The sequence below is a fragment of the Biomphalaria glabrata genome, chromosome 9 (assembly GCF_947242115.1).
Source record: "Biomphalaria glabrata chromosome 9, xgBioGlab47.1, whole genome shotgun sequence".
In the NCBI taxonomy this organism is placed as follows: domain Eukaryota; kingdom Metazoa; phylum Mollusca; class Gastropoda; family Planorbidae; genus Biomphalaria; species Biomphalaria glabrata.
This window is the reverse complement of record NC_074719.1, coordinates 7,114,519-7,138,978: the sequence shown is the minus strand read 5'-3', so window position 1 is coordinate 7,138,978 and position 24,460 is coordinate 7,114,519. Positions and strand designations below refer to the sequence as shown.

Below are 24,460 nucleotides of genomic sequence, written 5' to 3'. Positions count from 1 at the left end.
AGATCATCGTGGAGCCCAATACCGGTTGTAATCCAGTTTCTAATATTTTTGTATGTGATGAGGTATTTGTGAAACTTAGGATCTTCTTGTAGCCTCTCCATTGCTTAGATCTTCCTGTCTAGTTCTGCAGTGAGCGCCCAAGACTCACTAATACACGAATGTAGTCATGACCAGGGAGCACATCAGTCAGGTTTTAGTGTCGAGGGCTATGCCTTTGTCTTTCCATAGTGTTTGGAGTTTTGCAAGTGCTGCTGTGGACTGTGCTATTCTAGCCAGTAGTTCAGGTTTGGTTCCTTCATCTAAAACGAGAGCTTCGATGCATATAAAACTACTGACACGTCTTTGTTTCTCTCCTCTAATACTGATGTCAATTTTAAAGCCCTGTAGGCTTTTGTGGATAATTTGTGTGTTGCTGTTTTGTTTTTGTTTTGTTGTCATTGATTTAAATACCATATTTTATCTTATAAAATACAGACGTTACTTCAAAAAAGAAGATGATTACGTCCTATGCGTCATGCATCTAGTCATACATGTTAACCAATGAATTAAATTCTGCCAAGTCACTGGTTTTCCTGGCTAAATCAGGCAACCCATTCCATGCTCTAATAGCACTTGGGAAGAAGGAGATTTTGTACACATTTGTCCTAGTATATGGTATGAGGAATGTGCCTTTATCTTTGTGTCTTTCTGAGTATTTTATTAAATTTTGTTTTTTGTATTTGAAGATTATGGTTCCGTGTTTTATGTCTAATTGCTACTTGACCATATACTGAGGAAGTCTTGTCTTTGCGCACCACCAAGTCTGCTAACTCCTCTTCCTGCTAGACTATCTCCTATTGTCTGCAAAGCGCAATTCCGTCATTCGTCTTCCTCCTCCAGTGCTCCCATTTACCTTTCAAGGAAGATTTTGAAATAGAGTTTTGTGAAAGTGGGCAGCCTTGTCTCTCACTCTGTAATTCTTACTCACATTTAATGCACTGCGCTACACAGGCTTTATATATATATATATGTGTGTGTGTGTGTGTCTGTGTGTGTCTATGTGTGTTTGTGTGTGTCTATGTGCTGAATGGCCATTTATAAATTGCTTAATGTCAGCTACTTCCTCTAAAAATCGTGGCATGAAATAAATAACACAAAAATGTTTTCATTAGCCTGATCAAGTTAGAAGTGACTAAGACTGCTTTATTGATCCTTACGGAAATTTGTTGTGATTACAAGGACTCTTTTCTCATATAAAGACAACACAACAGAAAAAATACACATACATACAACAGACACAACATAAAGAGTTCATTCAGCGACTACACACAGGTATCTTGGTGCATTTCATGTTCCCTGATCAATGAGTGGCGGTGATAGAGTCTGACCGAGTGAGGTACGAACGAGTTTTTTGTACCGCTCCGTTCTTGTTTGGATTGACAGCAGTCGCCCACTTCGCGACGACCTAAACTGTGTGTCTAGAAAATATCTGTTTTAGTCTAATTTTTTATACCAAAGTGTTACGTATTTTTCTTTCTTCTTGCTAAATGTATTAGTAGACACACACACATAAAAAAGAACTTGCCAACTCAACTTCATAGAACTTCCATTGACTATAAACTCTAGCAATTCGTCACTGCAACAAGTACGTAGAACACTGTACAATATCTGGTTGTTTACAGTTCACTGTACTTCGTTGCAGTGGACCTCATTCGCCAATCGTAAACAAACATTTAGCCACGTGATACTATTGATAAAACAATGGAAAAAAAAACTGTCAGGTGACAGCCTGTGTGTATTATGTAATTTGTATAGAAGAGATAGAGAACCACGTGGCTAAATTAGTTAGTTTACGATTGGTGAATGAGGTCCATTCATCTCTTCTCAACTTGCATCGAGCGTTTTCCGCTTTACTCAGCTGTTCCGAGTCTACTCAACTTTACCGAATCATAGCCGTACACGTCTTACTTCGACGGTATCAGCTGTTAGGCTCAAGTCCCCTGTAGTTCGCTGTATAGACTTTAACGACTCTAGTCCACTCCAGTTAACTCTACCCTAGTTAACTTGCATCGAGTCGTACACATCTCTCTTCTACTGTCTCGTACAGTAGACGACAGTAACGACAACTCTACCGACGACTGACTTTAAAATACACTCACTGGTTATATAGATCTAGAGTCCCTAATCGCTTCTCCAATGTTGTAAAAACACTGCTAGTACCTTCTGGAACATCGCGTGAGGACACGTCACTTCCCGTCTTTCTTTATACACGTAGATTCCAGAGAACACTCGCTGTTGTGTCATCTCGCCGGGGTCACACGTAGTGACCTCTACCTGTCACTGTTCATTAGTAACAATATGTTGGACAATATCAGCAACATAAATAAAGACACAGCTATAGGGCATGAGCCATGACATTGAAGTGTACACACGTGGCTAGACAGGCAAGTTTAGGTCTAGATCTATAAAGTTGTCATTAGATCCGCTACTGGATCTATCCTCTCCATTGAAACATCAACTTTAGACTATACTAAATAGGAACATTCCCTCTAACTTATTGGATACTTTTGTTGAGAGGTGTGCTTTGTCTGCTGTGATTTGAGATGGTGCTGTTTGTAGTCGAGAGTTCTTATTATTCCATATACTACTCAAAAGGAATACAACTTCAACAGATAAATCAAGTAAAACGGCCTCTTTAGAAATAGAACAATTTATTCATAAATGAAGGACACAGTCCGCTGTCGTCAGATCTAGAAAAACACATCTTAAGACATAATAACCTAAGTCCTAAGCAATAATGGAGTGGGTCCCTTGTCCTTTAATGTCTCGAAGCTATATCTGTTCCAACTTTTTAAATGTCCCTACGCGTCACTAAGGAAATCCCCGATTAGTCCCAAACTTCTACGCGTCTAAACTATTGAGTCAATACACTTAGATCAATCTAGGCCATTAGATCTACCATTTTATGCTGTTTTTTTTAACTGGCACTAACGTTTTTTTTTTCACTTGGTTGAAATGTTTGATAATTATTGATTTTTAAAGTGCTTTTTGTTGTCTTCATCTTAAGTGAATCATTTTCCCATCATGACTTCATCTAGTTTGAGCTCTAAGCTTCACATTTTCTGTGTGTTGATGGTGGTGTCATCAATTAATGAGTCAGCCTTGCATTCGATTGTTTCAATTGTCTCTTCGTGATGCTATTTGTCTTTCTTGTTTCATGAGTTTTAACTTTTTATCGTCTGCCAACTTGGGGTTTTCAACATAAACCTTGAGATGAGTGGGATGGATAATGAATGAAGGAAATGTTTGTTCTATGAGGTATTGAGATTGGCTTCTATGATATTGCTAGAACAATAATAATCTTTATTATCTGTGAGGACATTTGTTTGACAATTGTTCATTACAAAAAAACAATACATAATTAGAGTAAACAATGTGTACAGCCTGTATAGCTAAAAGGGATAATTTGATAATGAACCACACAAGATCTGTTGACCCTCTTTCTTCATTTCTCTCTTTCTTTTACTTCAGAATTTCATTCAATGACAGGCTTGTCCATTCTTTTGTCTCCTCTTCGTTTTCTTTGTCTTCTTGTTCTTCTTTTTCCTGGTACTGTTCCCAGAAGGAAGATCTTAGTGAGCCCTGAGGACCTTGTGATGTGGCCATAGAGTTTAAATTTGCATTTTTGACATTAGTTAACAGTAGTTTGGGTTATACTCTTGTTTCTAATATCTTCATTTGTGATGGGGTCTTACTAGTTGATACCTAGGATCTTTCTGTAGCATTATTTAACAACTGGAATTTATTCAGTCATAAATAGATCTGAAATATTAACATATAGATCTATCAGCTGCTGGAATACATAAAGAATTTACAATCATGCTAGTCCAAAGGCAGCTGTTCTATTCACACCTTTGCTGTCAGCTGTTTTAGTACATATATCTGGTAATCTTATATCTGGGGAGTGGAAAACTTGTAATGAACTGCAGCAAGGGAAAGAAGCACTGATAACTCTGCTTAGATTCCTGCCTGGTATCATGCTGGAGTTATCTAGAACATGAAGAAGTGAAAATATTTGTGGGGGTGGGGAGTCTTAAGAAATATTTCCAGCATGGCTAGTGTGTGTTCAGTCACAGCCCCATGATATACACACACAATCTTACATATAAGTTCAGCATGGCTAGTGTGTGTTCAGCCCACAGCCCCATGATACACACACAATCTTACATATAAGTTCAGCATGGCTAGTGTGTGTTCAGCCCACAGCCCCATGATACACACACACACACACACACACACACAATCTTACATATAAGTTCAGCATGGCTAGTGTGTGTTCAGCCCACAGCCCCATGATACACACACACACAATCTTACATATAAGTTCAGCATGACTAGTGTGTGTTCAGCCCACAGCCTCATGATACACACACACACAATCTTACATATAAGTTCAGCATGGCTAGTGTGTGTTCAGCCCACAGCCCCATGATACACACACACACACAATCTTACATACAAGTTCAGCATGACTAGTGGGTGTTCAGTCCACAGCCCCATGATACACACACACACAATCTTACATATAATTTCAGCATGGCTAGTGTGTGTTCAGCCCACAGCCCCATGATACACACACACACAATCTTACATATAATTTCAGCATGGCTAGTGTGTGTTCAGCCCACAGCCCCATGATACACACACACACAATCCTACATATACTTTTATAATAATCTTTCATTAAATCTCTAGTACTTCTAGTCATCAATATGCTTGTAGTCAACAAACAAATATCCTGTAATTAGGTCACTTTCAGACTACAGTTAGGAACACATAGAAATTGTATTGCAATAGGCCTAGGATTACATGGCCCAGTTTAGGCTGTAGGCGAGAGTTCATTGGCCTTTGTCTCTTTGTTGAAAAATCTGTAATCAAAACTATAAGTGTTTTTGAATAATAATTTGTTTCAGAATTATCTGTTCTGGAAACTTTTAAAACTACCCAAATCTTGACTTTTTAAAAAACTATATGGAGTCTCAATGGATGAACCTTTTCTTGAATAACTATTTAATTTTTCTGCATTGTAAGTTCAACATATTATTTTATGTTATTTTCTATTCAGTCATTTGACGAGTGTGTGGCCAGGGATGGCAAAGACTGTGATCCTGAAAACCTGTGGGTTCAAATCCCTTACTTTTGTGGTCACCATGCAGACTGTTGGTAAGTTTATTAACTATGATTAGTCTAGTGGGACTTCATTATTATATATCATTACACTTTTTAACTTTTGTTTGAAAATATATTTTACCATTTTAGACAAATGTAAATATTTTTTTTATTAGTTATGTTTTTAAATTTATAAAAATAGCATCATTTTTTCATCATTTAGTTAGTTGTTTTTGCTTTTTTTTTGTTTTTTTAGTTTTTTGGTTATAATGACTTTTTAATCATGGAATGAAATCAATGATTTAAATTCTGATATTTCTGTCCATACTACTTTCAAAATGCTTATCACCATATTTATATATATATATATATGTTTTCTTAACTAAATGACCAATTTAAGTAAATGACCACTGTATAAATATAAGTAAATGGCCACTGAATACACTTAACTAGATGACCACTGTTAAGATTCAATGACATGAAGACTGTATATATAAACTGATGTTGTTGTCTTTGTCCTATCAGGGAGCCGGGCAGTTCATGGGCACTTGAAGAGGCAAAGAGAAACTTACTCCATCATTATCTCCTAGTGGGCATCACAGAGGAGCTTAGGGACTTTATCGCTATACTTGAGGCAACATTGCCCAGGTTTTTCAAAGGGGCAACTAGACTGTATGCTGAAGGTAACGTGTAGCTAAATCTGGCATAGAAATACAAAAATCAAAAACTAATTTTTAAATTCAAAAAGTTTTTTTAAGTTTCTCAAACACAAGACTAGGATAGATCTATGGGAATGGGTCAGTGTCCAGTACAAGTTCTGCTGTGCTCAAACTGCCATCAGACCAAAGGGAGTGTCCTTTCCTTAAGTAACCTGACTGTTTGGTCATCTCCAGGTCATGATGTCAAGCGAAGAAAGAAGAAGCGGACTGCTCAGGCCACACCCACCACACTAACCAAACTAAATAAATCTTTGGTCTGGAAGCTAGAAAAAGATTTTTTTGAATTTGCTGCCAAACTCTTCCGATATCATAAGCGGCTGGTGTTTGAAAATGGCACTGGTGGTCGGTGGAGAGAAAAAAGATTCCATTTTGGGAAAGTAAGACCCAAGGAGAATGAAGGCCTCACTTTGGTGACTTGATGGCTTTTAGTGGACTTTTTGACCTTAATGCTTGGTTGGTTGTATATTTTTGCATTATTTTCCTATGTTGTTAGCTTGTTTTTTATGTGAACATTATACAGTTTAAAAAAAAAACTTTTTTTTTTAATCATTTTTTTTCAGTGATGATTTCTTAAATAAATTCTTTTGACATGTTTTTTAAAGTAAATTGTTTGAGTTAAAAAAAATGCTTTATTAGGAGTTGTCACTAACAGCTCAGACCATTTTAATGTGTCATGTTGTTATACATGTTTGCCATTAGTCTAAACTTCATTACACTCTTAAATTTTGTTTGAAACACAATGTAAAGGTCATCTACGTCTGTTGTCAACAGTTCATAAGTTTGTGATGTGACTAAAGAAATAGCCTAATACTTTTTCTTTATTTAAGGAAAGGTGGTCAGGAACATTCTACAATCCTAGAATTGTGGACATCATTGTGTTTTGTTCTTAAGACTCCTGCTTTAGAAGATAATCATTCAATCTTTTTACCTCCTAAATATGATTTAGTCTTGTTCAGATTTGTTGATTGCAGTAAAGTACCTTTTAGGGAAACTCGATGGTTTTGACAATTTTTGATATTATATGTGTTTTGATTTAAAGATAATGAATTTATTATTTTTATTTTGTTTAAAAAGAAACATTGTAATTGATGTTTTTCTGACATAATTTTTCTGCGCATCGAACAGTCAGATTTTAACAGGGTTTCTATGTGGTATCAGAAGTGTTGATTACACACTATAGTAGACTACATTTGGCCCACAAGGTTATTACAATCCCTCGGATACACAGCTTTTTTACTTTTTTAGGGCGGGGCAGAGATCTAGTATAATAGATTTTAAAAAATGATGATGAAACTATACCAATGTTTATAATGTGCTCTAGGTCTGGCAGGCACTGTAAAAATGAAGTGATTGTAACCTTCATGACTTATTACAAAGATGCCGAAGCGATGCAATTAGTTAGATCTAGAGGGGAGTGATGCCTGCAATGTCTGAAAACAAAAATCTCATTTTATCCCTTTTGTTTTTATATGGGAAGAAATTAGTCTAATTTATCTAATATTAATGTCATCTAAATAAATAATAGTTTAATGTTTACTATTACAAATTTTAATGCAGAATTTAAATATGTCAATAAGTCAAATTTGAGAAACCATCTGAGTTTTCCTTCAACCATTTAAGTTTAGGTAAATTACCTTCAGCTCTGTTTAGTCAAAACACTTACAAATCATCCATAAGATTGTTCTAAATTGTCTTTTGACTTATGTAATTATAATTTCTAGTTTCAATTTGTATATATTTTTAAAAAATGATGTCATGAATAGTTGTATATCTAAGTTTTGTACTAAACTGTTAGATGGGAAGTAATTGAAATAAATCCTTTCAACCTTATTTCATTGATGATAATCTTTCCTTACCTTCTTTAACTATCTACTTTCTATTTTTTTGTTCTAAGAATTTTTCTACTTTAACTAACCATCTACTTTGTTCTCTTGGCAGGTCACAAATCTCACTTGAGGAAAACTGCAAAGAAGATTCCAGCCAAGTCTCAGACCATAGAGAAAATACAAATGTCTCAAATTTGGAGGATGGAGAATGAGTTCTATGAGTTTGCTCTGGACCACTTCCACTACATCAAACATCAAATGTTTGAGAACCTCAATGGAGAGCTGCTGGTTAGGGATGGGAAGTTTATGTTTGAGAAACTCAGGCCCAAGGTGTCAACTCCAGATCTGGAGAATTGAAGCAAAGAGAGGAGACTACAATCTTCACAAGCTACAGATGGTCATGAGTGATGAGTTACAGTACAGTATCACAGCGCTGTCTTTTGAAGCGATGGGATGCAGAATATCACAGCTCTCTCCAATGAAGTGATGTAATATGTGATGTGCCACATAAAATCACTGTTGGGTCTTATGAAGTGGTGTGATGTGACCACTTGTAACATCATCACAGTACAGTCTTATGAAGTGATGTGACACAGATCAACATCACAGTACAGTCTTATGAAGTGATATGTTGTACACAGATCAACATCACAGTACAGTCTGGTGACGTGACACTTGGTGACCCTTGTGAAATGTGCCATGCACTGAGATAACTAAAAGCTCCTACACAATCAACTGGCTTGTAATAATCATGTTACGGTGTCACTCACCTCAGAAAGGAAGTTAAACTATCTTTGTTCACACAGTGAAACATCACTGCGCTGGCTCTGAAGATGGAGATCATTCACAGGATACATCGAGAGTGGAGTTTTTAAAAAATAGATTCCCTCTAGATTGGATAAAATACAAAGCTAAGCATTTACATTTTTTTTTATTTGAAAATGTTTTTGGAGGGAACAATTTGAGCTGCACAAATATTGTATGCATTTAATTTTGTATCTACCAGTCTTTAGGAGTTTAACTGCCTTTTGAATAGCACCTAGTGTATACTTGCTAGGTGTAACATTGCCTTCTAAACACAACCAATCAAATGAAGCCTCCCTCAGTTTCATCCCAACTGTACCTCAGTGATATACTACATTAGAATTGTCATTGTAATGCTTCAAGTGTGTTCAGTAGACTGACCCCCACCTCAGGATACCTCCTAACCCCGCCTCAGGAAACCCATGATTTCATTGGTTGTTGGGTGATTAAAAACTCTCTTAATTGTGCAATACTTTACTTTTTATTAACATTGAAAGGACTTGGTGATGTATACATATATCGAGGGGACACGATTATTCGTTCACTGACATTTCATTCACCCAACTATTCGTTCACGTGACATATCGCTCACCAACTATTTGCTCACAGACAACTTGTTCACCGACAGTTGGTTCATGACAAATCGTTCACTGGATAGTAACATATTGTTAATATTATATGATCTCATCATGTGTTTTATTTGTTCTTATTTCTTAGTGAAAGTTTACCAAGAACATAAAATCACAGAGAAAAAAATGCACATACACTTTCAATCATGATAAGCTAAATAATTGTTTTCTTTATTTGCTTGCTCAAGTATTTTGGTTTCAAAGAAAAATAAAATTATGTAAATTATATTTTAACAAACATTACAATTAAAATAATTAATAGCAAAAGCACATATCATATAGAAATAAATAATTAAATAATATATGATTTCTTTTAATGTGAAAAAGAATCCTAGAGATAACATTATATAAAACAAAACATCTGAGTAAAAAGTTCATAGAGATAGCTAGCACTGCTACAAAGGAAAAATTTTAAATGGCCACCGTTATAGAAGTTATGACTAATTCCTTTCAAAAAACTCTCCAAGTTAATTCTAACTTGCCATGTAGCAGTGATGTTGGCAATCCTTGCTGCAAGTCAAATATACGTTGGACGTTTTTTTCGGCCAACGACTCCTGCATTCATTTCCTGCATTAATTTTTGTTTAATCTTACAAGCGTTGTAGTCCTTTAATGAGAAATTTCCATAAATTTGGATACTGAGCCCCAAACGTGTGGACCACTTTTAAGTGAAACCCCTCGACTTCATTGTCTGTCCTCTTAAATTTCTCTAATGTGCGTGATCACACTTTCCACATTTCAATGGCTGCAACTCTAGGTGCGCACCTGACACCTGCAATGTTGTGCCCAATGTAATTTATTTCAAAGTAGGTTAATAAATTGTCAAGCTTCTGCTGTATGTTCTGTTGCTGCAGCAGTATCCAGGGCTGGAGGATAATCAGAAGCTCTTCCCAACTGTTAATAACTTCCTCGGGAGGGACGAAAGCCATTGCAGCTATCATCTTTAGTCGGGTTGCATTTTCAACACTCTGGCCCTAAAAAGTTGACAACCCAGTGTCTGTAGCAAACAGCAATGGGGGCTGATTAATGTTACCTGTTCATTGATATTGTTCTAGGATTTGTATTTCATCTCGTGATTGTGGCAGTGGCACCTGAGATCTGTTTCTACTTCTCTGTATATTTCACGTCACTTTATGTGATCAACTACAGGTAATCTTGCTTTTGCAGCTGCATAAGTTACCATCAAAGAAGTTTGCAAAATGTTAGTAGTAGTGTCACATCCTATGGCATCAGCAGCAAGTTGTTTCTAATTATTTTTGACCTGACAAATTTCACATCTTAACGCATCTGGAAGATGGTTATGTTGTTTTGTCTGTTCAATCGTTTCTGGTGATTCAACATGCTGGGCAAGCTGGTCGTTCAACATGCTGGGCAAGCTGGTCGTTCAACATGCTGGGCAAGCTGGTGATTCAACATGCTGGGCAAGCTGGTGATTCAACATGCTGGGCAAGCTGGTGATTCAACATGCTGGGCAAGCTGGTGATTCAACATGCTGGGCAAGCTGGTCGTTCAACATGCTGGGCAAGCTGGTGATTCAACATGCTGGGCAAGCTGGTCGTTCAACATGCTGGGCAAGCTGGTGATTCAACATGCTGGGCAAGCTGGTCGTTCAACATGCTGGGCAAGCTGGTGATTCAACATGCTGGGCAAGCTGGTCGTTCAACATGCTGGGCAAGCTGGTGATTCAACATGCTGGGCAAGCTGGTCGTTCAACATGCTGGGCAAGCTGGTCGTTCAACATGCTGGGCAAGCTGGTCGTTCAACATGCTGGGCAAGCTGGTCGTTCAACATGCTGGGCAAGCTGGTGATTCAACATGCTGGGCAAGCTGGTGATTCAACATGCTGGGCAAGCTGGTGATTCAACATGCTGGGCAAGCTGGTCGTTCAACATGCTGGGCAAGCTGGTCGTTCAACATGCTGGGCAAGCTGGTCGTTCAACATGCTGGGCAAGCTGGTGATTCAACATGCTGGGCAAGCTGGTGATTCAACATGCTGGGCAAGCTGGTCGTTCAACATGCTGGGCAAGCTGGTCGTTCAACATGCTGGGCAAGCTGGTCGTTCAACATGCTGGGCAAGCTGGTCGTTCAACATGCTGGGCAAGCTGGTGATTCAACATGCTGGGCAAGCTGGTCGTTCAACATGCTGGGCAAGCTGGTCGTTCAACATGCTGGGCAAGCTGGTCGTTCAACATGCTGGGCAAGCTGGTCGTTCAACATGCTGGGCAAGCTGGTGATTCAACATGCTGGGCAAGCTGGTGATTCAACATGCTGGGCAAGCTGGTCGTTCAACATGCTGGGCAAGCTGGTCGTTCAACATGCTGGGCAAGCTGGTCGTTCAACATGCTGGGCAAGCTGGTGATTCAACATGCTGGGCAAGCTGGTCGTTCAACATGCTGGGCAAGCTGGTGATTCAACATGCTGGGCAAGCTGGTGATTCAACATGCTGGGCAAGCTGGTCGTTCAACATGCTGGGCAAGCTGGTCGTTCAACATGCTGGGCAAGCTGGTGATTCAACATGCTGGGCAAGCTGGTCGTTCAACATGCTGGGCAAGCTGGTCGTTCAACATGCTGGGCAAGCTGGTCGTTCAACATGCTGGGCAAGCTGGTCGTTCAACATGCTGGGCAAGCTGGTCGTAGCTCACAAGTCCAATATTCAGTTCCTTGTTTACTTGCCGCTCTGTGCATTAAGTAGCATCTTGAGTATTTAAAATCACGCCATTTCGTTGAGTTGATTGAAAGTGTGACTTTGTTACTTTTTGCACTTTACATGATTGTATTAGCATGATTTGTATAGAAACTTGGTTTTAAGATATTATTGATTATATTATTAGATGTTTGGGTGTAATAGATTGGATGTTTCGGTACAGATATAAGATACTGTTTTTGTACTATAGTTATTGTTGTTAAAGGCCTTATTTGTTGTAAGGAATTATATACCTATATATAGATCTTTTTTCTTTTAAGCATAATTTTTATCACATACTGTCCTCATTAACAAAATATTAACAACCACAAAAAAATTAAAGAAGTCGGATTAGGCCAGATCTCTAGCACCTTTTTTTTTAGATATAATAGCTATCAAAGTTTGAATGTAAACAAAGTAAACACATGAGGAGAATATATAATATTAACAATAGGTTACTATCCAGTGAACGATTTGTCGTGAACCAACTCTCTGTGAACAAGCAGTCGGTGAGCAATATGTCGCGTAAATGAAATCTCAGTGAACGAATTGTCATGGAACCATATATCGATGTGCTTATAGAATGGAATGAGAATAAAATCATTTAGTTTTTCCATTTACTTATTAAAGCATTGTTTTAGTACAAAGTATTATCAATCAAATTGTTTTTTAAAATTCTGGTCTAATGTCATATTGACATTATATTATTTAAGTCAATTATTTCATCCATATCAACATTTCTCATTGTATACACCATCATTTTACCTGTTATCTTAAGTGTACAACATCAGGTTACCTGTTATCTTAGTGTACAACATCAGGTTACCTGTTATCTTAGTGTACAACATCAGGTTACCTGTTATCTTATAATACAACATCAGGTTACCTGTTATCTTAGTGTACAACATCAGGTTACCTGTTATCTTAGTGTACAACATCAGGTTACCTGTTATCTTAGTGTACAACATCAGGTTACCTGTTATCTTAGTGTAGAACATCAGGTTACCTGTTATCATTCTGTACAGCATCAGATTACCTGTTATCATTATTTACAGCATCAGATTACCTGTTATCATTGTGTACAGCGTCAGGTTACCTGTTATCTTAGTGTACAACATCAGGTTACCTGTTATCTTAGTGTACAACATCAGGTTACCTGTTATCTTAGTGTACAACATCAGGTTACCTGTTATCTTAGTGTAGAACATCAGGTTACCTGTTATCATTCTGTACAGCATCAGATTACCTGTTATCATTATTTACAGCATCAGATTACCTGTTATCATTGTGTACAGCGTCAGGTTACCTGTTATCTTAGTGTAGAACATCAGGTTACCTGTTATCATTATTTACAGCATCAGATTACCTGTTATCATTGTGTACAGCGTCAGGTTACCTGTATCACAGTTTTGTACACATGAATCTAGTCTTGTATGTCAAAGTAGAATTTGTCTTTGAAATTTCAGAAACAATTTTCTTTTTTGTGAAGGTGTTTCAATTAGTGGTAGCACATTATTTATTTCAACTGATTTCAAGGTGTATGTGTTCCTGTAAAAACAGAAATCTCATAGAATATTTTAAAAAGTGTTTCATGTTTAGTTTGTGGTAAAGATTTTTAAAAGGTTACTTATTGAATTTTATTGCTGTTGTGCAAGTTTTATGTTAAAAAAAAACAACAATTGCTATTTTTAATTTTGATTTTTTTTTTTTTATGCTCAGGGTTTTTGTTTTGATTGAATATATGTGTTGTGTTCTGTTCATTTATTTCCAATATTTTAGACATTCATCATTTGAAATGTTTGCTCTAACACTTGTTTGGTTGTTACTGTAGTGCTTCAGGCCATGTTTGGGGTTATAGATTTAACCAGTGATGGGAACTAACTTTGAAAAATTTTCGGACATTTTCTACTCCAGCATTTGTAAACCTTTGACATATTGCATTTAGTCCAGTAAGGAGCGGAAGAATATTTTTTACGGCTACAATCAAGTTTACACAACAAAGTTCTAGTGAGAATTTTAAAATAGAATAAAAAATATTTCAGTCTTTGTGCTCTGACATTAAAGACTTTATTTCACCTTCATTGTATCCACATTGGAAACTAGAAATGAAATAATAATAGGTGTCTTATTTTTCTTGATTAGAGTTCAAATATCAGCCTCTCTCTTTCTAAACAATAGCTCTTGCTTTGAATTTTTTGAAATTCAAATATCAGCCTTTTTTTTCTTTCTAAACATAGCTCTTGCTTTGAATTTTTTGAAATTCAAATATCAGCCTTTTTTTTCTTTCTAAACAATAGTTCTTGCTATGAATTTTTTAAAATTCAAATATCAGCCTTTTTTTTTTCTAAACATAGCTCTTGCTTTGAATTTTTTGAAATTCAAATATCAGCCTTTTTTTTCTTTCTAAACAATAGTTCTTGCTATGAATTTTTTAAAATTCAAATATTAGCCTTTTTCTTTCTACACATAAAAGCTCTTGCTTTGAATTTTTTGAAATTCAAATATCAACCTTTTTTTTTTTCAACACATAGTTCTTGCTTTGAATTTTTTGAAATTCAATTGTCAGCCATCCTCTTTCTGGACATATTTCCTGCTTTGAATTTTTTTGAAGTTAAAATATCAGCCTTTTTTTTTTCTTTCTAAACTTAGCTCTTGCTTTGAATTTTTTTGAAGTTCAAATATCAGCCTTTTTCTTTCTAAACATAGTTCTTGCTTTGAATTTGTTAAAGTTCAAATATCAGCCATCCTCTTTCTAGACATAGCTCTTGTTCATAAATTCTTAGTTTTCTTTGAGTGTCCTGCAAGGGTTGAAGTTTTACTTTTCAAAGGAACCAAATCCTGGCCAGAAGCAGCTTTCATAGTTTTCAACATAATGAGGGCAAACTCTCCCTAAGCTATCTTGCCTCAGTGGGGTGTCTCCTATCATGACCATCATGGCATCCATTACAAACATAGGCAAATTTCCTTTATGTTAGTCTATCCAGTCAAAGATGCCTTGATCAGTGGTTTCTTCTTTGACCTCTCCTGAAGCTTCCTGCCTTTTCCAGTCCTGTTTCTGAGGTGAGCCCTAGTGTAGTGGAGGCAGCCATGGTAATTTGTTTGGCGTAGCTGCCACAAAGAAGGATAGAGTTAGAATGTGGAATAGCATTCAAACCTCGTTTGCCTTTTTGTCCAATTAGCAACCCAGCCAGATACGTGTAGAGATTTGGACTGCATGTAGCTGAGAAATGGGATCGGTCTATAATGCTCATTGATCTGCCATAAGCTAAGTAGGAATCTGCTTTTCCAATCTCCTCTCCCTGGGTTAACATAAGAACAAGTTCTTCTGTTGATTAAAGATCATAAATAAACCCAACAATGTCTCCTTTCTTTTGGAAGCCATATGCTTGTGGCCCATACCCAATCTTGTATGAGTACACAGTGTTCATTGGACGTGGTTAGGGTTCCATACCTCATACCAGCTAATTGGTGTTTGGGGAATTTTTTGAAAAACATATCATATGCTGAAACCACTTTCTTGAAGTCCTTATTATTCCACCAGTTTGCCCAGGAGGCTGCATTGGCTCCAAGATTGACCAAAAGGTTTCTCCCACACCAGGGCTTCTCAGAAAAAAAAAAACAATAGCCCTTGATGTCACCCGATTCACAATATAAAAAAAATAGCACTTTCACTGCAAGCTGGCACAACTTCATTGTTTGGGAGTGTCAAACTGTCATAACACCTTTCATTGTTTGGGAGTGTCAAACTGTCACAATACCTTTCATTGTTTGGGAGTGTCAAACTGTCATAACACCTTTCATTGTTTGGGAGTGTCAAACTGTCACAACACCTTTCATTGTTTGGGAGTGTCAAACTGTCACAACACCTTTCATTGTTTGGGAGTGTCAAACTGTCACAACACCTTTCATTGTTTGGGAGTGTCAAACTGTCACAACACCTTTCATTGTTTGGGAGTGTCAAACTGTCACAACACCTTTCATTGTTTGGGAGTGTCAAACTGTCACAACACCTTTCATTGTTTGGGAGTGTCAAACTGTCACAACACCTTTCATTGTTTGGGAGTGTCAAACTGTCATAACACCTTTCATTGTTTGGGAGTGTCAAACTGTCACAACACCTTTCATTGTTTGGGAGTGTCAAACTGTCATAACACCTTTCATTGTTTGGGAGTGTCAAACTGTCACAACACCTTTCATTGTTTGGGAGTGTCAAACTGTCACAAATCCTTTCATTGTTTGGGAGTGTCAAACTGTCACAAATCCTTTCATTGTTTGGGAGTGTCAAACTGTCACAACACCTTTCATTGTTTGGGAGTGTCAAACTGTCACAACACCTTTCATTGTTTGGGAGAGCTTATTGCTCTTTGTAATCTAAGACTTTTGTTTTTGAAAGCAAACTTTTATTTGGCACTGTATTTCTATATCACTAAAAAGCTCACTGAGGAACTTTATGAAACACTTCCTTTAGATTCTCCTGTTAAGAATTGGTTGAAATCAATAGTTGCTATTTTGGATGAATCTAAATCTCTTACTTTCTCTGGCTTTACAAAACAAATTAATTGTGTTTATAAGTTGAACTTTCTCATCAAAAAGGAGATGTGCGGTCATAGCTCTTCGGATTCAAATATTAGAATAAATCTCTTACTTTCTCTGGCTTTACAAAACAAATTAATTGTGTTTATAAGTTGAACTTTCTCATCAAAAAGGAGATTGCAGTCATGGCTCTTTGGATTCAAATATTAGAATAAATCTCTTACTTTCTCTGGCTTTACAAAACAAATTAATTGTGTTTATAAGTTGAACTTTCTCATCAAAAAGGAGATGTGCAGTCATGGCTCTTTGGATTCAAATATTAGAATAAATCTCTTACTTTCCCTGGCTTTACAAAACAAATTAATTGTGTTTATAAGTTGAACTTTCTCATCAAAAAGGAGATGTGCAGTCATGGCTCTTTGGATTCAAATATTAGAATAAATCTCTTACTTTCCCTGGCTTTACAAAACAAATTAATTGTGTTTATAAGTTGAACTTTCTCATCAAAAAGGAGATGCAGTCATGGCTCTTTGGATTCAAATATTAGAATAAATCTCTTACTTTCTCTGGCTTTACAAAACAAATTAATTGTGTTTATAAGTTGAACTTTCTCATCAAAAAGGAGATGCAGTCATGGCTCTTTGGATTCAAATATTAGAATAAATCTCTTACTTTCCCTGGCTTTACAAAACAAATTAATTGTGTTTATAAGTTGAACTTTCTCATCAAAAAGGAGATGCAGTCATGGCTCTTTGGATTCAAATATTAGAATAAATCTCTTACTTTCCCTGGCTTTACAAAACAAATTAATTGTGTTTATAAGTTGAACTTTCTCATCAAAAAGGAGATGCAGTCATGGCTCTTTGGATTCAAATATTAGAATAAATCTCTTACTTTCTCTGGCTTTACAAAACAAATTAATTGTGTTTATAAGTTGAACTTTCTCATCAAAAAGGAGATGCAGTCATGGCTCTTTAGATTCAAATATTAGAATAAATCTCTTACTTTCCCTGGCTTTACAAAACAAATTAATTGTGTTTATAAGTTGAACTTTCTCATCAAAAAGGAGATGCAGTCATGGCTCTTTGGATTCAAATATTAGAATAAATCTCTTACTTTCTCTGGCTTTACCAAACAAATTAATTGTGTTTATAAGTTGAACTTTCTCATCAAAAAGGAGATGCAGTCATGGCTCTTTGGATTCAAATATTAGAATAAATCTCTTACTTTCTCTGGCTTTACCAAACAAATTAATTGTGTTTATAAGTTGAACTTTCTCATCAAAAAGGAGATGTGCGGTCATAGCTCTTCGGATTCAAATATTAGAATAAATCTCTTACTTTCTCTGGCTTTACCAAACAAATTAATTGTGTTTATAAGTTGAACTTTCTCATCAAAAATGAGATGTGCAGTCATAGCTCTTCGGATTCAAATATTAGAATGAACTATTTAGACATTGGCAGGACTTCCAAATTACAAATAGAAAAGCTGGTCTAGTTTATGTCCAATAATATAGTGTTCATAAATTCTTAGTTTTCTTGAGTATCCTGCAAGGGTTAAAGTTGTACTTTTCAAAGGAACCAAAATTGAATATAAATAATTACACCCAAAAGGCAGTTTATCATCAGCTAGTTCTCAGGCATAGCAGACTACAGTTAGTGGTTCAAGTTTATCAACAAGATATCTACTCAACAATTTTAAACAGGCATTTACGTGGAACAATTTCCTTTACCTAACCCTTATGCTGTCTTTTAAATGCTTCCATTTACCATCTGGGCCTACTGCCTTTCCACTTTTTGCACTTTTGATGGCTTTGATGATTTCCATGTTAAACTCCATTAATTCTGCTACTGGAGGTACTCTGGAATAGATTCTAGAGGTTGTCCATTCGAAATTTCCTGAAAACCCATCTCTCTCTCTCTCTCTGTGTCCAACATCACTGGTGATGATCTTTCCTTGTTTGTCTTTCCTTATCTTGTTGGTGTTGATATTTCTTCCTGATTCTTGTCATTTCATACAGCAACCTTTTCATGTCTCTTAGCCTGGCTGCCCTCTCTGGCTGTCATGGCATGTAAAAGTGTTTTTTTTTTTTTTTAATCCTCTCATGCATTCTTCCTTACTGACTTTTGGTTTCTTAGATTTTGATTTCTGCTCTTCATTCTGGCATTTCGTTGATCTCTCTCTTAGCTCTTCCTCCTAGAACTTCTGTGCATGTCCAAATCTCTTGCAGTGTTACTCACTGGGCTTGTCTGTCTCTAGTCCAGCAGGGACTGCACATTTAGTTTTTGATTGGAGCTTGATCCTTGCAACAATGAAGAATTCCTTCTTTTCTATCAGTCTTCAAATACTGGCTTTTAAAATTGTAGTGAAGGATCCTTGATTTGAGCTTGATCCTTGCTGTTACACTTAAAAGATGGTGGTTGGAGGTCACGTCTGCTTCTCTTTTCACTCTGACTTCAAGTAGGCTTCTCCTCCATTTTTAAAAATTATGCAATGGTCTATTTGATTTTTTGTGTTACCATCTGGGCAAGTCCAGGTTTGTCTTGTTACTTTGTATGGACAAATGGTTCCTTCTATGCTGATAACATTGAATGCTTAGAAATCAGCAAAAAGGTTCCCATTTTCATTGCATAGCCTGCACCATGTTTTCCCTCTACCAGTATTATTTGGATCTACTTGTGCATTCAAGTCACCCATACTAATTATGGACTGTGAAACATTTTATAGTTCTTTTTTCCTCCTCTAGTGCTTCATTTGTGGATGTGTAACATTGGATGATAGTTTATCTCCCTTTGCATTTAACTTGGCTTACTAAAAAAAGCTGACATCAATTTTTTTGTTCTATTTCTCTGAGAACTAGAAGGTAATACACCTACTGAATGTTGAGTCCAAGTAGTGAAGAATTTGATTACATTTCAGTTACTTCAAGTTGTAGGGCTCAGAAGATAAAAACAATGGACTACCCATCAAGGAGGTTCTAGTTTGAAACTTGAGCTGTGTTGTATTTGCTGAGTGCTTAAAGGCATTGCTGAAACTTTCTCCAAGCTACCCCCCACTGGAATAGTGTTCATTACTGAAAGTAATTTGCAAGGGGCAGTCTGTCTTTTGGATTATAGGAACTATGGCAAACTAAACTAGCAGTATTGGTTCATAGCTGGTACCAGCTAGACTAGCAGTATTGGATTGGATAAATATATAAGTATGTACTAAAATCTGTTCAAAGTGTTTTATTTAGCTCAGACTATTTAGTATGGTTTCAATATTTTATACAAATCAACTTATTTCTAGAGCTTGCTCAATGAAACAAAAAATCCTCTAAATGTTATTATAACATTACTTGTATATGTTGTACTAGGTTTCTATAGCCTGGACCTCTTTGTTTTAGTGTAATTGAAGACTTTCCACAAGAGTACCTCATCAAAAGTAAGTGAACATCACAATGAGTTTTTAATTATGTAGACTAGCTTTTTTTTTGTGTCTATATATTTGTGTGCAAGTTAATCCAATGCTATTTGTTCTATGTTTGTATTTCAAACAAGTTTCAGTTCCAAACAAAATGTTAGCCAAGGACACCTGATTGTACACCAAGGTAAATGGAAACTGTAGGCAGCAGATACATTTCAATGTAGAGTTGTTGTTCTTATTCCTAAAGACAAATATTTGGTGGATAAAATAATGAATTTTGAAAGTTCTATTCATTTACTTCTTCCTCTGTTAAGTCTGGTTGGCAGTCACAGTGGATCGACCTAAAGAACAACTGGTCTCTTAGCCTGTGATAGACAACTGACAACAAAAAAAAGTCAGTGTTGGCTTGCATGGGCCCAATACTAATGACTACATGATCTAAGCAGTCATATTGGCTCACATAGACAGCTTAGCCAGAATATAGCTTTTCTAAGCAACATTGTTGGTTAAATAAACCTAAATTAAACCCAACACACATCTTCCCTGTTTGATGTATCACAGAATACCAACCTTAAAAAACTTTTCAAAATGTGTTCATTGTGTTTAGAATAAAGTGTATAATTGTTTTGTTCATTGTGTATTTCAATTATTTCCATGGCATGTACAACACAATGAAACTTTTTTGTCATTTCATTGAGTTTCAAATGAGGAATTGAACTCAACTCTACAAAGTCCAGAGAAAGTATTTTTTTTGTTTTTTTCTAACCCTAATCTTACTTGATCATTGGCCATGTCCTACGATTGAGTAGTGAATTCTGAAAAGCTTTAAGATGTTTATTTATGTCAAATGTTTTGTATCCTGATCTGTTCATTACATATTTGAAACAAGTTGCTTAAGGCTTTTGATATTATTTATAATTATGTAACATTATTTGATAATAATTTTATAATTGAACATAGATTGAGGTATTCCTGTGAGTTGTAATGAGCAATAGGTCCAATAGCTTTACTATCTATCATTTTCATTTGTCCATTCTAAGATGTTCAATTGTTTTCTTGTTCAGTCAGCCTGGTGAGTCATTTATATTTATTATCCTTTGAGGTGCCCCAAAAAATTTTTTGTTTATCATATCTAGTTGACATATAGTCTGGTAATACTTTAGACATGTCATGCAGATACAGCAATACCTAACTTATTTGCCTGATGTATATTTTATCCATATCATAATGTAACCAATATTTCATGTGCTACACCAGATAAACATGTGTGTATGGTTGTGAACTTGGTGATGATGATTTCGAATGTAATTTGATTCAATGTTATCTGTTGTCCTGGCAATATTGGAATCTGTATATTATGCTCAAAAACTTAATTGTGATAAATACAAAATTGAAGTCAATTCAGTGTCCTATATTTTATTTCCTTGATTTGTGGGGTCACACATTCAACACTTTGACATTCAAGTTTCATAGAGAGACTCTTCTGTTCTTGATGCTGATTCTCTTTTGTTTTTCATCATAAGCCAGTGATGCCCAAAGTACGGCCCGCGGGCCAGAACCGGCCCGCGACGTGGTTCCATCCGGCCCGCCGAAACATCGGCACAAAAAGTAGAAAATCCTCCTCCCTTTAAAAAAGTTGAAAATGTATATATATCTTCGTTAGGGCCTCACTTTTTCTCTGATGGATTGGTCACCGTGACGTTTAACGAGTGTGCGTTTATGAGTTTATGAAATGGAACTCTGAATGTAGAGTCTACCAGAAAAAGTGAATGGATCTTTTTGTGGAACATAAGCCAACATAATTGTTTTGTAAAGAAAGTCTGACTGTTTCAGAAACAACAACATATACAGCGGCAATATAAAACAAATATGAAGGTCTTCTTGGTTTGAGCTGCGTATAAAAGATTGGTTAAACCACCATGGTTAAACTACGCCAAGAGATTGGAGGGTCGATGGGAATATTTACCAAAAAGAGACAAGAAAATAAGTTGGTGATAAAGTTAACTAAAATGTTGCTCACATTTTAAGAAGAGAAATGTAGCCTTTTTAGATGTGTAAAAAGTGATATACTTTAAATATCCCACTAAATTAATGTAAGTTCTAGATCCAATAGTTTTAAATCGTTTCAGGTGAATTTCGATTTCATTTTTTTTTTTTACCTTTTTGTTGATGTGGCCCACGACACGCGTGTCGAAAGTTAAAATGGCCCGCAGGTCGAATTAGGTTGAGCATCACTGTCATAAGCAATGGAAGAATCAGGTCAGTCAGTGAGCTACAGCTTGGGCTAGAAATCGGACAGTTTATGTATAACATTGGAAAAAGAATTGCCAGCTATTTGGCCAGACTGGGAAAATTCTAGTTTGGTGCCATGTAATTTTTCAAGTATAAAAAGAAAATATTTCAATTTGGCTAGAGGACTAGAAAATCTTTAACTTGAACAGATTAAGTCTCACAAGTAGGTCCTATGCAATCAACAGTTGAATAAATTAATGTTCAGGAGCATTTTGCGCACTGTTTTCTAACTCTAGATGTAAAGGTCTATCTTTCGAACAGGGGTGGGCAAATTACGGACAGGAGGCCACATACATGTGGCCCACCGGAGTGTTTTATGCTGCCCGCGAACACCTATAGAAATAAGGTGTACCCACAAAGTATTCATATAAAATGCTAATATATTAAAATTCCTGTGTCATTTTACGTCTGGAGAGACAATCTTTTCCCTTTGTAACTTCTTGTGTGACTAAAGAGCCAATCCTTGATACACAGCTGTGGTCGCAGGCTGGGCATATGTAAACACCATTAAAATAAATGACTGTAAATATCTATATAAATTATTGAAACTTCTGATTCTTATCACTTATGATAAAGAGGTTAAAGAAACAACATTATCTCTACATGTTATTCTTCAAATTTGAAAGTAAACAAAGAGATTATTCTTATTGGCAATATTTCGAAAACATTCAGTCTAAGACAAACTCAAGCCAGTATTTATTGATTGCTATGAAAAACTTGAAATTGTTTGGTTGGCTTAGAACAAGTTGGCAAGTGTAACAACTGATGGAGCCCTTGCTTTGACTAAGAAAAATAGTTTTTTGTTTTTTTAATTAAAGAACAATATCCCAACCATAAACTCTAAAACGGGAATGTTTGCACAAAGCTGCACTGAATATCAAACATATTTGGTTATCACACTTATCATAGCAAGGAGTCAGCAACAGACAGTGTCACAAACCGCTGTGAGCCCACAACCGTTTGTGTGTGTGTAGCAGAACAACCGCAGTCCACTACCATGGCCTTAGTTATTGTGTAAAGTTTTAAGTTGATTTCTGTTATTTATATTTTAGATCTAATGTCATTATTTATGTTTTAATATATTTTAATTAGATTTGTTTTATTATTGGAATGTTTATTTTGTTGTCACGGGACCAGAGTACCTAGGCTACAACGAGGGCGGGGTGATCTGGGGAACGGGGCAGTTGGCGCGGCCTACGTCATCACGGGTCAGATACTGATGATGCATGTAGACGTAACCACTGAGGTTATGCGTCACTGATGATGCAAGGGGACGTAACCACTGTGTTGCGGTGTAGTCCACGTGGGAGGGTTTTTTTTGCTCTGAAAAAGGGACAGTTAGTTGGCATGGGTCTTGTAGAGCGGACGGTCGTATTTCCCGCTTCTGCTTGTCTTCTCAATATTGTACGAGAGACTGATAGTGAAATCTAACGTTGATAGCGATTAGAGACCTTAGTTTAGTAGTTGATGTACCTGTATATAACGTTTCATTTGGAAGTTTATATGTTGTGTGTAAATAAAGTTACAGTTTAAAGTTATAGTTTCTAACTATATTCCGGTGTTTAGTTTCATATCTTAATTATATAGACTAACACCAAAATCGCGACAGGGCTAAAGCCACCAAAGTTCCAGCGTCAACAGTCGGGCCTCCAGAATCACCCTAGACTAAGACCAGTTCAAGCAGGCGCCAGCACTCTAGCGTCTTGTGACAGACAGTTCCAAGAAGTACTTTATGATTTGAAAACAAAACATTTCGAAGTTCGGTATCACAGTAGTGTCTTAGCATGGGCAAGGTATTGAGAAGAATATGGGAAATCAATGAAGTAATTGTTAGGTTCCTTGAAGGGCATTGACTGTGACTTTGTTACTAATATTTCTAATGAAGAGTGGAAGACAGACTTCCATGTTTCTCATTATAAAATGTGCATGTTAAGTCTTTCAAACAAAACTTCCCCATTTCTCTAGGCAAGCATGAGAAAGCAGGTTTTGTCATTTTCCTTTGCTGAAAAGTGAAACTGTTTCTAGTGAAATGGTTAAAAGTAAAAAAAAAAGTATAAGACTTAATATTTGGATTCCTTGAATGTGGAATTTTAAAGAAAATTTTAGGACGTCAAGAACCATTTCTTTAATACCCTGAGCTCACCATTTAGTGCAGAAAATGATTCAGGACATAACTCCAAGTAATTATGACCTGAAAGAGAAGTTCCAGTCAGTTCTTCCACAGGAATTTTATGCAAATCAGAAGCTAAATTTCCACACTAAAAAAAACTTTGCTGCTAAACTTTTACATTATTTGGGTCCAGATACATCAGTGAAGAAGCATTTTTCTTTTGTTTGAAAATAAACAAGTGTAATTTGACAGCAGTCACAAGGATAACAACTAATAAACTAGTTCCATAGTTCCGGAAAATTATGTAAAAGT

At 36.2% G+C, this 24,460-nt stretch overlaps 1 protein-coding gene across 1 annotated transcript in view; it reads left to right on the top strand.

Annotated features, from left to right (window-relative positions):
- LOC106072077 (heparan sulfate 2-O-sulfotransferase 1-like) overlaps positions 1-9,044 on the top strand; it is a 73,092-nt gene extending 64,048 nt beyond the window's left edge. Inside the window, exons 5-7 of the mRNA XM_056041180.1 lie at positions 5,105-5,202; positions 5,674-5,831; positions 7,806-9,044. Of these exons, the coding sequence (XP_055897155.1) occupies positions 5,105-5,202; positions 5,674-5,831; positions 7,806-8,050 (501 nt within the window). The 3' untranslated portion in view covers positions 8,051-9,044. The remainder of the gene's footprint in view (positions 1-5,104; positions 5,203-5,673; positions 5,832-7,805) is intronic.
- The last annotated feature ends 15,416 nt before the right edge of the window (positions 9,045-24,460 follow it).